Raw genomic sequence first — 10,550 nt, 5'->3', positions numbered from 1 at the left:
ATGGCGCAGAAGAGCCCGCCGTTGCCACCAGACCCCGGAGAAGATGGGTACGACTACCGCCTCGACGTCTCCATTGGTAAGCTACTCTTACTCGATGCGGCCTGAATGCATTTCGAAGCGGACCGTCTCGGCATTTGTTCGAGAGGTGATATAGTGACGGATTTCTTTACATGAGATCCAGGTCTCTATTTTCAGTTTGCACGAGGTTCGCCGCAGGCATACATACATGACTGCTCACCGCTCCCGATACGACCGCCAGGAAATCTATAGAGAAAAGCTACTCACCTCGCTTAGCACAAGTTATTGCTCGCGACTGATAAGGCATGTCAACCTGGCGGAGTCGGTGACACTGCCGCCCGCGCATTTCCATGTCGGCACTGCACTCTTCATGAGTCTTCTGCAGTTCGTTCGGGCCGGTTTTCTCAGTCATGTCTGTGTGGTAATGTGAGGAGGCTGGGCGACAATTTTGTTGCGAAAGCAACACTACGACAGCCAAAGCGAGACCTCGGGTGGCCGCAGCTATGCCGTGAAGAGGCTTAGCTAGCCTCCTCATAAAAAGAAATCAGTCTACCATGACATTTGAATTCACGTTACCCCTATGCCACGGGCAGGAGCTGCCTACTTGGGTCGCTCTTTTCATATGGGAGGTTGATATCAGAATCAGCCTGCCAGAACCGTTTGCATTGCCATTACCCCTACGCCACGCAGGCACGTCCATGCGGCTTGGCTGAAGCGTGGCTTTATATGTGGGCTGGTAGCTTACATTCTCGCGTCATATGCCCTTAAAGAATGAGCTTAAGTGTCCCCAATAATGTAGCACCTTATACTGATAGGCCGTGATGTGGGAATAATGTAGCAGGCAAAAGACGCTTCCGCCGTTGCTTTCGCAATTCAACTAGGGTTAACCAGAGCTAAGCCGCAGCAATTTTTTTTATTTGGATGATTTAATCCCAGTCATATCAACAGGTCGGAAATTTCATTTCGCTGCGGCGGCGAACAAAACGGTGTTGTAACGAAATATCCTCAAGTGTGTCGTTATTTTGTCTGCAGGAGACAAAAAGGACGACCGCTTCTGGGGCGAAGAGGTCGTCAAGCCGGGAAGAAAGCTGTCCTTCGAGCGCGACATCCGAGTGCAAGAGTTCGAGAAAGAGCGCAGCTCGTCCGAGGTGCGAAGGCTGGTGCGCTCGCCGAGCGGCAGGGCACGCGCTGCTGAGCCACCTCAGCTCCAGGGACCCGACAGCAGCGGCTCGCTGCCTCTTAAAAGCCGCAGGAGCCGCCACAGAAAAAGACGGAAGTCGAGGAAGAGGCGCAGCAAGGGCAGCACGACCGCGACCACCGGCGAGTCGTCTACGGAAGAGTCTTTGGCTGCCTCGCTATCGCAGTATGTGTCCGATGCCGTGTCCAAGCTTCTGTCCGGAGAATCAAGTCCTCCGATGAATGAGAGGGGCATGGACGCGGCTTTCATCGACCAACCGCCGGCAGCTGTGCAGCCCACGTACCTGGCCCCTGAGCAGCCCACAATGTCACCCAGGAAAAGGCGCTCAAAGAAATCCAGAAAACGCCGCAGACGAAAGAAGCACCGTAGTTCCTCTTCCCAGGACTATAGTAGCACGTCCCTTTCTGGGCAGGAGGCAGACCCTACCGGTTTTTTGATGACTTCCAGTGGCGCAGTGGGGGCTCCGATGGTAGCAAGTCCGGTCGAGATGTCTTCATCGAAGAAAAAAAAGAGGCGCAGACGTAAGAAACATCGCCATTCATCAGCGTCGAGTCAATCAGAGCACCAGGCACTGGAGGGTGGCCAGGATGGTCTGTTCAGCAAGTGGAAGCAGGAGGAACAGCAGAAGCTGCAGGATGGTTTGCGAGCAGCGTCCGATCACCAAGGCGCACAGCAAGCTGCCTACAGGGACGCTCAGCAGGAGCTGTACCAGTATCTCGAGGGAAGGGAAAGGGCATACGAAGTGGAACAAGCTGAGCAGCTCACGAAATTTCAACCGGAAAAGGAAGCCGCTGAAGAGGCGGAGCGGCAAAAAAGACGAGAGAAACGCGAGAGGTGTCATGAAATGGAACAGGCTTACGAATTGGAACAAGCTGAGCTACTCAAGAAATTTCAGCAGGAAAAAGAAGCCGCTAAAGAAGAGGAACGGCAAAGGAGACGAAAAAAACGTGAGAGGTGTCATGAAATGGAAAAAGCTTACGAACTGGAACAAGCTGAGCACCTCAAGAAAATTCAACAGGAAAAAGAAGCCGCTGAAGAGGCGGAGCGGCAAAGAAGACGAGAGAAACGTGAGAGGTGTCACGAAATGGAAAAAGCGTACGAACTGGAACAAGCTGAGCACCTCAAGAAAATTCAACAGGAAAAAGAAGCCGCTGAAGAGACGGAGAGGCAAAGAAGACGAGAGAAACGTGAGAGGTGTCACGAAATGGAAAAAGCGTACGAACTGGAACAAGCTGAGCACCTCAAGAAAATTCAACAGGAAAAAGAAGCCGCTGAAGAGGCGGAGAGGCAAAGAAGACGAGAGAAACGTGAGAGGTGTCATGAAATGGAAAAGGCTTACGAATTGGAACAAGCTGAGCTACTCAAGAAATTTCAGCAGGAAAAAGAAGCCGCTAAAGAAGAGGAACGGCAAAAGAGACGAGAAAAGCGCGAGAGGTGCCATGAAATGGAAAAAGCTTATGAACTGGAACAAGCTGAGTACCTCAAGAAACTTCAACAGCAAAAAGAAGCCGCTGAAGAGGCGGAGAGGCAAACAAGACGAGAGAAACGCGAGAGGTGTCACGACATGGAAAAAAATTACGAACTGGAACAAGCTGAGCACCTCAAGAAAATTCAACAGGAAAAGGAAGCCGCTAAAGAGGAGGAACGACAAAAGAGACGAGAAAAACGCGAGAGGTGTCATGAAATGGAAAAAGCTTACGAACTGGAACAAGCGATGAGGCTGAAGGCACTACGAGAACAACAGCGATTGCAGTACCCAGAGAAGCAAGAAACCGAACTCGAGAGATACGGGAGAGCACTGGATATTGAAAGAGCGTATCAAGAGGAACAGGGGGCTCAGCTGTGGAAAATCACGCAACAGAAAGAAGCGCACATAGCAGAACAAGAAGACGAGCAGCAGAGATACCAAAGGGCACTGGAATTGGTAAAAATGTACGAGAAGGAGCAACGCGATACGCTGAAGGCAGCGCATCAAGGACGGGAGCTGGCACAAGGCCCCCAGTTACAGCAGTACCAGCAAGAACAAGAAAAGGAACGTCAGAGGTACCAAAGAGCGCTCGCATTAGAGAAGGCGTACGAAAAGGAGCAACGCGACACGTTAAAGGCGGCTCTTGAAGGGAGGCAGCTGGTACAAGGCTCCGAGCTACAACAGTACCAGCAGGAACAAGAGCAGGAGCGTCAGAGGTACCAAGGGGCAATGGAATTGGAGAAATCGTTTGAGAAGGAGCAACGCGATACGCTGAAGGCAGCGCTGCAAGGAAGGGGTGGGTTACAAGGCCCCCAGTTACAACAGTACCAGCAAGAACAAGAGAAGGAACGTCAGAGGAACCAAAGGGCACTTGCCTTAGAAAAGACATACGAAAAGGACCAACGCGACACATTAAAGGCAGCTCTTCAAGGAAGGCAGCAAGTACAGGTTCCCGAATTACAACAGTGCCAGCAGGAACAAGAGCAGGAGCGTCAGAGGTACCAAAGGGCACTGGAATTGGAGAAGGCGTACGAGAAGGAGCAACGCGATACGCTGAAGGCAGCACAGCAAGAAAGTGAGCCGGTACAATGCCCCCAGTTACAACAGTACCAGCAAAACAAAGAAGAACGTCAGAGGTACCAAAGGGCGCTCGCCTTAGAGAAAGCATACGAGAGGGACCAACACGACACGTTAAAGGCAGCTCTTCAAGGGAGGCAGCTGGTACAGAGCCCCGAGTTACAAAAGTACCAGTTGGAACAAGAGCAGGAGCGTCAGAGGTACCAAAGGGCAATGGAATTGGAGAAGGCGTACGAGAAAGAGCAACGCGATGCGTTGAAGGCAGCGCGTCAAGGACGGGAGCTGGTACTAGACCCCCAGTTAAAACAGTACCAGCTGGAACAAGTATTTGAACGTCCGAGATACCAAAGGGCGCTCGCTTTAGAAAAGGCATACGAGGAGCAAAGCGATTCGCTTAATGCAGCGCTGCAAAGGAATCAGCTGGTACAACCTCAGCTAGTGCAACATCAAGATCAGCAGACAGAGCACGAAAGATCTCAAACAGTTCAACAGTTGGAGAAGGTGTACAAGGAAACGAAGCAAGAACAGCAGCGTAATGCTCTGGAAGAAGCGTCACGAAAGCAGCTTAAGTTTCAGAAGTACGACGTATGTGGAAATATAGATAAAGCGCAACCGGAATCTGAGCGTTATCCGGCAACTGTGGCGCCCAAAGCCATCGTGGAAGACACGAAGCCAGATCAGGAACGGAAAGCAGAGCCGGCTTTGACATTGTTTGCTCCACCCGGATTTGGACCTGTTGGTTCGCACCTGAAAATCAAGACAAGACTGACAGTAGAAAGTGTGCCACCAAACGCGGAGAAGACAGGGTCCACTGAAGGAACGGTAATCATTGACGACTGCGCTAGTGGGCGCCGCGGAGCACAGCTTGAGGTCGACTCAAGTGCAGATGAAAGGTTTATAATGCAGGTTGTAGGTGTTCAGAGGGGTCTCACCACTGCTCCGCCCGTCGTCACTGTACTCGAGGAGGGCACCCGCAGGGAAACCGCAATGGCCGACAATATGGTTGTCATCAATCCGGCTCTTTCGTTTGACGTCACTGAGCAAGCGGCAACAGAAAAACCAAACAGCGAGGTCTTGAATCTTCTAGTGACTGCACTTGACATGAGCTCCACCGACAATATATTTCGGGCCGACAGTGCGAGCACCCATCCGTCGCTGATGGACACGGGAGGGTCTGACAAAGTTCGGAGAAATCGGATGTACGAGGCCGAGGTTGGTGAGTACACATACAGCGTGCCACCCTCTAAATACACCGATACACCGGGAGCTGAAACTGTCGTAGAGATGGTCCAAGGCTGTTTTCAAGCTATGGACGATGTAGTTCAACGCCAGCTTTACCCTGAATCTATTAATTATACCGAACCCCCAGGGGCTGAAACGGTGGCGGAAATTGTCCATGACTGTTTTCAAGTGCTGGATCAAGTAGTCCAAAGCGAAACTTATCCCGCAAATATGACCATATCGGGAGCCTCTGCAACATCCAAGCAGCACGAGATGACCGGAGAACGAAAGCGTCGCAAATCTTCGCGGTCCACATACATAGATTCTATGGGTTCTGGAATGTCAGCTAAAGCTCGAAAGTCGATTGATGTCGGCTTCTCAGAAACATCATTGACGAAGAGAGTTTCGAAGACCTACATAGATGTCGACCCTCGGCGACTGCCTTCATTTCCAGGTCTCAACGCAAGAGTCGAAGTTGCCGTCAATCGGCCGGACGTTTTCGGCATGGAGGCTGTCAACAGACCCGATGTTGCCGATTTGCATTCCGCCTGCTTGATGTTAGAGTCGGTGACGGGACTTGTTCAAGACACAGTTGACAAAGATTTCGCCAATACAAAGGCTGCCCTTCTCAGCGCCGGGGACCCACTTCGGACAACTGTTACTGCGTACGTCATGGAAGATGACGCCAAGAAAAAGAAAAAGCGAAGGAAGAAAAAGAAGCGGTCCAAGAAGAAAAGGAAGAAAAAGAAGAGGTCTAAAAAGAAAAAGAAGTCTAAGAAAAAAAAGAAAAAGCGATCGAAGAAAAAGAGGAAGAAAAAGTCCAAGAAAAAGAGAAAGTCCAAGAAGAAGAAGAAGAAGAAATCGAAGAAAAAGAAGTCAAGAAAGAAAAAGAAGTCAAGCAGTGCCACATCATCACCAGTATCATCTAGTCCATCATCGTCGATAGAAAAAGTCGGCGATGCTAAAACGCCGTCTCCGGCAACTTCCAAAGCGACGACAGGTGTGACTCAGCCGACTGCCGCGGTAAGCCGAACGGCATCTCCGAAGAGTTCAAAGTCCACTCAAACGGATGACCTACTGAGAAGCTCACGACAACGCATACAACGAGAAGCATACCTTCCGGCTGGCACTACACGGTCAAAACGGCGGCGCCACCACCGCAGCAGAACAACATCCGACACCTCAGACAGTAGCGTTGTCTCTCAAAGGTACCGTATCGTCACCCACGTTGTCCTTGGAGATGGAAGCTCTGCCGCCCTTTCTAGTGGCAGCGGTTCACAGAAAGCTTACCAGCTGCCCAAACCAAAGAGCAGGTCACGGTCGCGCTCCCGACAACGGATAGCCCAGCAACCCGACAAGGCAGTGCGCCGTACGTCGTCCCAGTGCTCAAACTGTGGCGGCGGCACAGTGACGCCTCCAATGGTGGTGCAGAGGTCCGTCATCATCGAAGGGCCCACCATCCCGTCTCCGCCGTCGGAGACACGGCTCGCTCCCCGACACGACGACGAGTACGAGCGGCCGCGGCGTTCGGGGAGCCGGCGACGGCGACGCCACTCGGGGTCCAGGCGCTCATCGCGCCGCCGCTCGAGCAGCTCTACAAGCAGTTCATCCAGCGGGTCGCGCCGTCGAAGCCGCCGAAGACGCCGCCGCCGGCACCGCCGCCGCCGCTCTTACGAGGAGCGCCCGCCGTGCCGCTACTACGGAGAAGACCCCGAGATCCCGGGCAGGCCTGGACGTCCTATGTATGCCAGCCCGCCTGCGCTCTACTACGGCGACTCGATGATGCCACCTACGATGAACTACATGCGCCGCAGGGCGCGTTCCTTTGAGCGTGTACCACCGCGTTTTCCGCGCTACGTGATGGGCTACGGGCCGCCGGCGATGGCCGACATACCGCCCATGCCATTCGAGTCATCTGAGGGCATTCGGCCAGTGTCCATGATGATGACCACCAATGTGATGCAGCCTCCCTCTTTTCCGCCTCCAGCTCTACCGCCCTGTGGGATGCCGAGCCCTCCCGCACCGCTGTCGGCTGCGATGTCAGCACCCATCCCGCCGCCCGTTCCGCAGCGGATTCCGCCGCCTCCTATTCCGCCGCCACTTCCGCCACCGGTACTGCCACCGGTTCAAACATCCATGCCGCTTTTGCCGCAATCGTCGTTCACAATGCGTCCTGCTGTCGGTGAACCTCAGCTTATGCCGCTGTCAGAGGTTCCACTGCCAACTAAGCAGCGTTCGCTCACAGTTGAAATCCAGACACCACCCGCTACGCCTCCGCTGCCCACTTCATACACGGCTTCAGCGCCCCTACTCGGGTACCAGAATAACACTTTCGGCACGAGTTCAAGCAGCAGCGACAGCTGGAAGCTCGGATACAATATCAGGCGCCAGCCAAGCAACTTTTCATCGACAGTTACCACGTCTTCGTTCAGCGGAGCAACTTCATTGCCCTACGGAGGCAAACCTGTCGAAAACCCTTGGATGGCACCGTACAACTTTATGCGGCGAAATTTTACCCAGGGTAATCTCGTGCTAAGCGTAATTTTCACCCTAGGTATTGCGGCATGTGTGATAGCACTCATTGGGCAGTACGGCCGCTACCGCGAGAGTCGCGAAACAATCGAGGAAGAGGAGGAGGGTGCCGTCATGCATGGCCCGTGGCTTTTGAATCTATCCGGTCTTGCCTCGACGCTGCTCGCGAGAGGCTACAAGCTCTGTCATGCGCCTGACTGTAAAGCCGAAGCCGACCGCCTAACCAAGGTGCTGTCCTCGTCGGGAGCCTGTGACAGCTTTTACGACTACGTTTGCTCGCGCCACTGGGGAGCCAAGCACCCACGTGCTGTCGTGATGAGCGCAGACGATGTCGTGCTGCGAGACTTGGAGGACGGCGTTTGGCGGCACTTGCAGGGGGAGGACCCGGCATCGGTTGTCTGGAAGAGCTGCATGGACGGCCGCGCCATCGTTGCACTGGGCAATGCGCCCTTTATCCAGCTGCTTAATTCGTCTGGGCTCGTGGGCTGGCCGTTTCACGAAGCACCACTGGGTCGGGACGTCTGGCACGCTGCGGGCCGGTTGGTCCGGCTACTGAATTTGGCCACGCTGCTTAGCGTGCGCGTGGAGCGCAGCCCGCAGTCCATCGTCACCGTTGTGCTGGGCCGCGCAGCGGTGCCGCTGCACATTCGTGATTTTCGGGATAATGCCACGTTGACGTCCTTTGTGGAGAAGGTGAAGAGGACGATGAGCTTTGTCGAAGCGGACGAAAACGAGACCACGACGAGAGCGATGGAGGTGTTAAATTTATGTCTGCGATTGGCAAACTTGAACGCTGTCAATGGAGGTGCGTCCGTGTACAGCGCGAAGACATCGTTCATGAGTTTCCTGGGTGCCTCAGTGGGAGACCTCATCGACTTGAATGGAAAGAACGTTCGTGCCAAGCTTGAATCACCTAAGTACGGCAACGAGCTGAAGCTGCTGGTGAACACCGTGTCACTACGAGCAGCGCACAATTACTTAGGCTATTACGCTGTGGACCATTTGTGGACGTTCTCTCCCGACAACGCTGCTGAAGCCGTTCCCCCTGGTCACCGCGAGCGGAGCTGCCTCCGAATGTCAGAGAGGGCAGCACCATCTCATATATTAGAGGTTGGATACCGGATCTACAAAAACAGGCTTAACCTCACGGACCTGCACAGATTGACGAACGACACGAAGCGGCACATCATAGATGGTGTCCGCTCCCTGTCCTGGATGGACCACGTGATGAAAGTAAAAGTCATTGCGAAAGTCGAGGCAACCCGAGTGGAGCTGCCATCCTCCCCGCAGCTCAGTTCTACGTCTGCTCCGCTATCTCATCGCTCGGGCGCACTGGAGCTCTATCAGGGCGCCGTCGCGGAGCGCTTCGCCGCGGTCGCGCTGGGAGATCCGTCGCCGCAAAGCCTCTTCTCGCGCCGTGTCGAAGAGCGGGCCGGTGTTCTGTACGTACCACTGCTGGCGGCAGTGGCGGACGCCGGCGCCTCGCCCTATGTAGCCCTGCTGCGCTCAACCAGGCTTGGTGTGGGGCTGTCCAAGGCACTGCTGCGGGTGGCGCTGGCCGAGCCATCCTCGTGGACTCCAGCTTCACACGCGCGTTATCAGCGCGTGCAGGCATGCTTCCTGGCACGGTTCCCAGTGCTCCGCGACCCACTGGACGGCGTGCCGGTGCCCAAGACTGCCGCGGCAGCCATCAGCGACGTGTTAGAGCATGCAGCTGTGGCGCTGGCGCATGGAGAGTTCCGGCTTGGCGTGCAGCGGCTTCGGTGCAACGCAACCGACTACCGGCTGGCCGACGCTCAGGCCTGGAGCTCGGAGCAGTTGTTCTTCGTTTCGTACGCTGAATCGGCGTGCCAGGCGTACGACGACGAGTGGGCCTTCCGGCATTTCCTGGCGCACGCAGAGAGCCCCGCTAGGCAGCGCGTCGACGTGGCGTTAGCGCACGACCCCAGCTTCCACAGGGCGTTCCATTGCCGTCGCGGATTCGCCATGCGGCCACGACGCAGCTGCAGCTTCTGGTGAAACGCCTTGGATTATCCTGTATGGGGCTTCTCTCTCTTTTTTTTTTTTTTTTTGCTCACTGTTCGTAACCATGTGCGTTTCTAATAAATGCGACATCCGCTTCGCACCTCTTTCTTACACCGCAACGTGACACAATACGGCCACGCATCCCTATCGAGCATTCACTGGAACTTACGAAAACGCTTTTGACGCGACAGTGCCTGCCGCCGGTGTTTGATGATAGTGACCGGAAAATCCCAACACAAGCAAATTATAACCTTCATAAACATATCAGTCTCGAGTTTTGCTATAGATCTCATGGAGGTTCTTGCGATCAAAGAAAACTGACCTGAAAAGAAAATTGGGTTAATGTGGGTTGCGCTGGGATTTTAACCCAGGATCTCCATTTTGCGAAGCGAGCACGCTGCTCATTGGCTATATAACAGCTCGTTGGTGAATGCGCTGTTTTTTGGTGAATTCTTAGACAAGTATTTATGAGTTTATAAGTAAAAATAAGCAATTATTTACTGTTTTAATATTTCCGTTCTGCTTAAAAGTTGGTATGAAGATGGGCATAACGTTATGAAGCATTAAAACATGCATGCAGTCCATTTATGTAAAATGTCTCAATCTCCGAGCATAAATGTTTTTCGTTAACCATACGTGGAAATGGGTATGTGTCACCCGTTAATAATTAAGGGAGTATTATTAACGATGCGCCCTTAACGGTGCGCACACTCCCAGACACCCTTAGAGTGAGTGGGGGTAGCTGTTCCGGTCGCAAAGGAGATGCCCTCGACTTGCGTGACAAGCTCAGCCGGAATTCAACTACCTTGTAGTGACAGAAGGGGGTGGTCGTTTGGTGCCCAGCGGTCGCCGGTTCAAACCCGAGTAAGGATCGGAGTCAGAAGTAACAAACAAAACAATTTATGCATAGCAAGAGACGATACAAAGGAATACACAAGATCACTTGAAATACAACAGACGAGAGGTTCACAGAATACAAACGCTAAGCATGCAATTACACAGGTATCCAAT

General features: G+C 53.5%; 1 protein-coding gene across 1 annotated transcript; it reads left to right on the top strand.

Moving 5' to 3' along the window:
- Positions 1-9,554, top strand: LOC146198248 (uncharacterized). The gene is made up of 3 exons (XM_084591869.1): positions 1-76; positions 1,051-6,981; positions 7,027-9,554. The coding sequence occupies exons 1-3, from the start codon at positions 1-3 to the stop codon at positions 9,531-9,533; spliced, it is 8,514 nt and encodes a 2,837-aa protein (XP_084447995.1). The 3' UTR covers positions 9,534-9,554.
- Positions 9,555-10,550: the final 996 nt, after the last annotated feature.

The sequence above is a fragment of the Amblyomma maculatum genome, chromosome 2, assembly GCF_055883805.1.
Source record: "Amblyomma maculatum isolate TAMU_Amacu chromosome 2, ASM5588380v1, whole genome shotgun sequence".
Taxonomy (NCBI): Eukaryota; Metazoa; Arthropoda; class Arachnida; order Ixodida; family Ixodidae; genus Amblyomma; species Amblyomma maculatum.
Note: the sequence above shows the minus strand (reverse complement) of the source record. Positions and strands in the feature narration are given on the sequence as shown.

Coding starts and splice junctions, on each gene's coding strand:
- LOC146198248 (XM_084591869.1), top strand. CDS start 1: ATGGCGCAGAAGAGCCCGCCGTTGCCACCAGACCCCGGAGAAGATGGG. Junction 77..1,050: donor CCGCCTCGACGTCTCCATTG/GTAAGCTACTCT, acceptor TTTTGTCTGCAG/GAGACAAAAAGGACGACCGC. Junction 6,982..7,026: donor GCCTCCAGCTCTACCGCCCT/GTGGGATGCCGA, acceptor CTGCGATGTCAG/CACCCATCCCGCCGCCCGTT.